This window comes from Anolis sagrei, chromosome Y (assembly GCF_037176765.1).
Source record: "Anolis sagrei isolate rAnoSag1 chromosome Y, rAnoSag1.mat, whole genome shotgun sequence".
Taxonomy (NCBI): domain Eukaryota; kingdom Metazoa; phylum Chordata; class Lepidosauria; order Squamata; family Dactyloidae; genus Anolis; species Anolis sagrei.
Window position 1 is genome coordinate 63,197,217 of NC_090035.1, and position 7,177 is coordinate 63,204,393.

General features: G+C 43.8%; 1 protein-coding gene across 1 annotated transcript; it reads right to left on the reverse strand.

Annotated features, from left to right (window-relative positions):
• Positions 1 to 1,268: 1,268 nt before the first annotated feature.
• On the reverse strand, positions 1,269 to 3,283 carry LOC137095642 (alpha-tectorin-like). The gene is made up of 3 exons (XM_067462400.1): positions 3,189 to 3,283; positions 2,495 to 2,918; positions 1,269 to 1,294 (listed from the first exon to the last, which is right to left on the reverse strand). Exons 1-3 carry the CDS (start codon positions 3,198 to 3,200, stop codon positions 1,269 to 1,271), a joined length of 462 nt encoding a protein of 153 aa, XP_067318501.1. The 5' UTR covers positions 3,201 to 3,283.
• Between the last annotated feature and the right edge of the window lie 3,894 nt (positions 3,284 to 7,177).

Here is a 7,177-nt window from a genome sequence, read left to right on the forward strand (position 1 = left end):
GCTTGAGACTTCTCAACATCGTCCAGGTTGATCTGAACATGAAGCATAAGTCTCAAGGGTAAGAACCTCAGAACTGGTGCTGAGAGGTAACTTAATCAAGGGCTTCAGAGCCAAGTCTCTCTCTCACAGCCATCTGATAGAAAATGTGATTGTGGAATGGAAAAGGAAACACTTTCCTGCTCTCTAGGGAGAGGTGGGGTCAAACAATTGAGCAGGAGGAGCAATTCAACTGGTGCAAACAACAATGATTGACAGCTATAAATAACCAATCAATCCAACTATACATTTACAGGGTAAAAAGGCAAAATCAGGCATGATACAACAGTTCAAATCCTGCAACTTACAGTTCTACATATAGGTGGCGCCACTCACGCCGTCACAGTAGGAGTAGCTGGAAAAATATTTTGTTGACAGGTGAGACAGATTTTGTTCTGATAGCAAGAAAGTATGATGCCTTGGAAAATTTAAACTTATATTAGGATCTATTTTATATCACGTAATAATACATTATTCATAGTGTACTTTGTTATGCAAGCTTGTGGTGATTTATGGCTATAATCAGTAAAATTCTGGGCATTTGATTTTGTAAATATATGCACAATATGGATCCAATTTTTAAAAATCCTCTGATAATACACATACCTGGTTCCACAGCTTGTGAAAGCCAGCAAAAGAAGGAATGAAAGAGAATGGTGGAAGGAAGTGCGATAGAACTCCTCTCCCTTCTTGTAGTACTTCCCCTGGTACGTATAGCCACAATCACCAAGAGGAACACACTGATCTGCACTCAAGAGAAACCCAGAATCACAATAGCAACCTTCTTTGCATGAGGGTTCACAGCCATATGGAGAAGAGAGACCATAGCAAGTTGCTGGACAGCCGTTTCCACAGAGCTCATAATGGAAGTTTGGTGAGCAAGCAAGACCTAGAAGAAAAGACAAAGCAGAATGTGGGGAATTTCAAGTTCACATTTAAGTTGTTTTAGAGTGTGATTTCTTCTTTGGATACTGGATACTTATTATATGTGAGGGACATATTTGAAATTATTGCCTCTAATAAATTAAACAAAGTCAGCGGAGTTCTTTTCTTTTTTTTTTTTTTTTTGGTCTGATGATCTTATTGACATATTCTAATTAATTGAGAATGAATCAACTTGCGTATTTGTGTTTTCACCATAGCTCCAAGTCCATGAAACTTGGGTATCTTAAACTTGGGCAGCTCTGAAGGTGGATTGATCAAGTTTTGTTATTACAAAGTATTTGTTTGCTTTAGAGCACTATTTTCATGCCCTTCTCTGAGAAGGAGCGACAGTTTAGATTGGACATAATCGGCCCTCTAGAAGAAGCTTCAGAGGCAGCTCCATATGAGCTAGAATTTTAGTAGGAAAAACTATCAAGTAGAGAAGTTGCTTCCCTTTGAAAGGCTTTCAAGTTCTTCTGAAACTAAAAAGATGTCAAAATGGGGAAGACCCTGGTGCCTGATAAATTGAAGGGCGTTAAGAGGCAGATTGGACAACATTGAGGTGATTCCCTTATTGTGTGAAGAGGAAGAGGAAGCAACTAGGGGGATTAGATTGTGAAAAAGAGCAAATTAGCTTTATGGGAGTGGATTGGAGACTCAGGCCCCTTCTACACTGCCATATAGAATCCAGATTATTTGCTTTGAACTGTATTATATGGCAGTGTAGACCAGGGCCCCTCAAACTAAGGCTTTGAACCCCCCCCCCCCCCCCCAGGGTGAGAAAAGCAGTATATACTGTAAATAAATAAATAAATAAATAAATATATAAATATGGTCATTTACCCAGTCCTCACTCAGGGTCAGCCTAAGTCTGAAATGGCTTGAAAGCACACAACAACAACAACAACAACAACAACAATCCTATCTCACCAGCCAAAAGCAGGCCCACACTTCCCATTGAAATACTAATAAGGTTATATTTATTAAAATTGTTCATCATTTTAATTATCGTATTGTTTTTAAGTGTTTTTTGCACTACAAATATGTACAGTGTGCATAGGAATTCATTCATGGTTTTTTTTTTCAAATTATAATCTGGCCCTCTAAGAGTTTGAGGGACTGTGACCTGGCCCTCTATTTAAAAAGTTTGAGGACCCCTGGTGTAGACTCATATAATCCAGTTCAAAGCAGATAATGTGGATTATCTTATTTGATAATCTGGAGTATATGGCAGTGTAGAAAGGGCCTAAGATGCAGTGGCTAAGTAAGGTGAGAGAACAGCGCACCCAGGTGGTTCGAAGAAAAGAGTATCTGGATAGTGATTGTAATGGGGGAGACCTCAGGCAGATATTTGTCTTCTTGGTCAAATACATTTTGGCAGCACAACTGTCAATCAAAACATAATTCAATAAAACAGGAACATAAACACTTTTGCAACATGATTTTTTCAACACAAAGAATTGTTTTTGTATGTGCACTTGTTCAGCAGTTGCCTACAGACTATTGCAAAATGAATTGAAGAGATGATACTTACTGCAGAAGGTGTCCGATCGCCATTCTTCAATTTGGACGTCCAGGGCCTGACAGGCTGCCAAATAAACACTGATGGCATTACACAACGCGTCATGCTGACCATGGTACTGGCAGGTGTCAAAGACACAACCATCAAAGTAGGGAGTTGGGTCAATGATCCCATGACAATGTCTGAATGGGCCATCCTTTCTGATGAGGATCCCACAGTATTGGTCACCTTTATAGATTAGTTTCTGTTCCTCTCCACATACTGGGCCACAAAGGGCATTGGAATAAGTGCTGGGCACAGACACTTTGACATAACTCTTCCAGTCAAAGGTTACTGTCAGGTCAAAATTGGTCTTGATGACGGCCTCATTCCCTCGGATGTAAGCCTGTATCATGTCTTCATAGTAGAAAGGCAAGTTCACAAACACATCATTCACCTAAAATGTGATACAAGAGAAAGTATACGGTCATATTCCTACAGAGGTATTTAATGCATCATTGGATGAGCTCTCTGAGATACTTTGCTAATATGAAGACATCGGACATGACATTATGGACTATACAATCTGTAAATCTGCGATTTCATAGAGAGTTAGTAAAATAGATGGTTACAAATTGATGGCTACTTGATTGCTTTATTCTGTTATGTCTTTTAAAGACTTTTAAGGAACCAACAACTGAATGACCTAGCTGGACTGTCACCTTACCTTTCCGGTCATTGTTGTCAATGCCCTTTGAGGTTCTGGAGAGCTCCTAGTCACTGCAGGGAAGGGATCGGGGGTGGATTGACACAGTGCCCACAATGGCCAGGAGCCCTGCAATTGTTTGGCAGTGCCTATGGTGACATGGACCCAATCCATCCCCATTTCCTTGTGTTGATATATCCAGAGAAAAGGAGATGGCCTCGTGTAGCTAAATTTCATTGAAATTCCACAGCATTCCCTGACTTTCCTTAGTAAGGAGCTAAAGTGGTCAATATGGTTTACCGTGCATTAAGGTCCATAAGTTTATGGATGACGTTTAGACATTCAGTCGTTATTTCTGAGCCACTATGTTGTTGTTTTTTTTACTGGAATAGACAAGCCCCTTGGCATATCAAAGAACACTGTAAATTCTTCCCATCCTAAGAAATTCATTATTTTCAGTGTAGGAAGTTTATGAACTTGGGTCTGTCACTCTGTTTGCCTTCAGTCTGCTTGCCATCTGGCTGAATCTATGACAGCCATCAGAATGGAGGAACTGTGTATCAATAACCACAGATATCCCCAACCCCTCCCCCCACCTGATACAAAAACTTCCATATATATCCACTCATTTTCCTCCTGTCAATACCTGAATCTTGCGTGGATGCTCCTGGCTCAGGACAATGGTTACATTATAAGTCTTCAAAGTTACCACTTTAGTGTAGGACACCTTTTTGTGCCAAGTTTGGTCCAGATCAACAGGCCGAGGCCCCCAGGTACAAGGCAGGCCGCTCAGAGGGATAACACCACCCCACTCTCTGCCTAGATCTCTGTTGCCCCCTTTCTATTATCGACCATGATATCAGGCATGGGCTAACTTGGTCCCGCCAGGTGTTTCGGACATCAACTTCCACAATTCCTAAAAGTTTACCGGCTGATCTATACCACTCTCTTTCTATCTATCACTATTTTTTTTCTTTCATCTATCCATCCATCTATCTCTAACTTTCTATATCTATCTGTAAGTATATCTACCACGCCCTTTTTATCATCTAGTCCATCTATCTATCTGTCTGTCTGTCTGTCTGTCTAACTTTCTATATATCTATCACTCCCTTTCTTTCATTTATTTAACTCTCCCTCTGTCTTTATTTCTATTGTTTCCTTTCTTTCATCTCATTGCCTATATCTATCACTCTCGTAGAATCATAGAATCATAGAGTTGAAAGAGACCTCATGGGACATCCAGTCCAACGCCCTGCTAAGAAACAGGAAAATTGCATCCAAAGCACTCCCGACAGGTGGCCATCCAGCCTCTATTTGAAAGCTTCCAAAGAAGGAGCCTCTACCACACTCTGGGGCAGAGAGTTCCACTGCCGAACAGCTCTCACAATCAGAAAGTTCTTTCTACTGTTTAGGTGGAATCTGCTTTCCTGTAGTTTGAAGCCATTGTTCCTAATCATAATATCATTTGCTAATGAATCATAAAAACATGGAAACAGTATATTAAACTACCAAAACTTTGTTTTTGTGGGACATTCTGTAGCACATTTTGCTCTAGTTTTTCAATGAATATCTCAGCCTTCTCTTCTTCAGGCTAAACATGCCCAGCTCTTTAATTTGCTCCTCATAGGGCTTGTTCTCCAAACCCTTGATCATTTTAGTCGCCCTCCTCTGGACACATTCCAGCTTGTCAATATCTCTCTTCAATTGTGGTGCCCAGAATTGGACACAGCATTCTCAGTGTGGTCTAACCAAGGCAGAAAAGAGAGCAGCATGACTTCCCTGGATCTAGACCCTAGACTCCTATTGATGCAGGCCAAAGTCCCATTGGCTTTTTTGCCACCTCATCACATTGTTGGCTCATGTTTAACTCGTTGTCTATCATGTATCTATCACTATCTTTTCTAAACCAGAAAAAAAAGACACCATTCGAGGAATTTATAATAAAAGGATTAAAAAGAGAAAATAGTGAGCAATTAAAACAAATAAGTGAAATATATAAGAGACACAGGAAAAAAGAAAAGACTAACATTAAGAGAATTGTGAAAGGAAGAAGGAGGAACAAAGATAACAGAAAAAGAATGGGAAGAGAGATGAAAAGCAAGACAAATAAAAAAACATGTCAATTAGAATAAAAGAAAATTATGCGGATGAGTACTTACAAGAGGAGTCTGACAGGGGTCGTGGGCGGGGTCCAGGGCGGGGTGGGGGAGGCAGCGGGCTGGCGGATGGCCGGAAACAGGGAGTGTCCCTCTGGGCCAAAGATGGTGGATGGGCCCTGGCGGGGAGGAAGGGACTTGCGGGCGTGGAGGAGGGGGGCCGGCAGCGCCCCCTCGACCTCCCCCCCTGCCAGGAGGGCCCGGAGGGGTCCCTGTTTCCTCCTCTTCCCTTTGGCCCTGGCCCCGCCTCTATCTTCGGGGGCCCCTGGGGCAGCTGGGAATTTATGTCCGAGACCAGCCCCCTCCGGTGGTACCTCCCTCCTCCTGTTCAGGAGGAGGGGCTGGAGGGGGCCCTGCTTCCTCGGTGGGGGCCGCGGCTGCCTCCCCTCCTGGGGCCCCGGGTTGGCCCCGCCTGGTTGAGATTCCCCGAGGGGGGGGGAATATGGTGGGCTGTACCAGGCGGGGCGGCACTGCTTTCTCCTCGGATAATTTTCGGGCACATATTAGAGCCCTGTGTACACTAGCATTTTGCGCTGCACGGTCACCAAGGGCCCAGAGGGGCCTCCTTGGAAAGTGGGAGACTCCAGGCATCATCTCACAAGTGTACTGGGAGGCAGGGAGCAAGGGAGGGAGAGAGGAGGCCTGGCTGTGATTGTGATGCGGCAGGAGTGATAGTGACATGGCAGAGGGGATTTGGGTCCCTTCATCTGAGTCTGAGAGGCTCAGTCACTTGTCCTCAGAGGGGTTTGCCACAGCCTTCCTCTGAGTGTGCCCTGCCCAAGCCCATCCAGGGCCGAGCGAGGGGGGCTTCGGACCTTCCTCTTCACACTTCTAAGCCACGCTCATTCACTATAAAGAGAGCTTTGCCTGGCCTTCCTCTGAGGCTGAGAGAGTATGGCTCGTCCTCTAACCACCTCCTCCCATTGAGAAATTTCTCCTTAAGCGGACACTCCAGCCTCTTTCCTGGCATGGAGAAGCACTGAGCTCATCATCCAATGTTCCAGGGTTGAAAAGAGGCTGAAATGTCCTGAAAGGAGGGAGCTCTGCACAGGGGCCAGTCATCTATCTATATAAATAAAAATGTAATATTCGTTTGTGGGATTAACAGAACTCAAAACCCACTGGACGAATTGACACCAAATTTGGACAGAATGCGCATAACAACCCCATGGGTGACCATCACTAAAAAAAATGATTTTATCATTTGGGAGTTGTAGCTGTTGGGATGTATAGTTCACCTACAATCAAGGAGTATTCTGAACTCCACTAATGATGGAATTGGCACACAGGACTTCCAAGACCAACAGAAAACAGTAGAAGGGTTTGATGGGCATCGACCTTGAGTTTGGAGTTATAGTTTACCTACACCCAGAGAGGACTGTGGACTCAAACAATGATGGATCTGGACCAAACTTGGCATGAATACTCCATATGTCCAAATATGAACACAGATGGAGTTTGGGGGAAATGGACCTTGACATTTGGGAGTTGATAGAATTGAACCAAAGTTTCCACACAGAACCCCCATGACCAGGCATGTGTTAATGTTTTTAAATGTTTTATGGCAGGCATGTAGCCAGGGGGGGGGGGCGGCTCGGGGGGGGGGGGTGCATTATTTAAACTGTTATGTTTATTCATATCATGATCTGATCACCATACTCAATATTTCCCATATGCATGGGGGTATTGGGGTAATGATACAAAAGGTTTGCTAGGCTAGACCCTCTTTCACTCAGACTCAGCCCCCCCGAAACTCAGCCCCCCCGAAACCCCCGCTAAAAAACTTTCACCCCCCCCCCAAACGAAATCCTGGCTACGGGCCTGCCCATGACCAACAGAAAATACTGTGTT

Excerpts from the sequence above, each read along its gene's own strand:
- LOC137095642 (XM_067462400.1), bottom strand. Across the intron at positions 1,295-2,494 it reads GCGATCGGACACCTTCTGCA|AGAAGGGCATGAAAATAGTG; the intron begins GTAAGTATCATC and ends GCTCCTTCTCAG.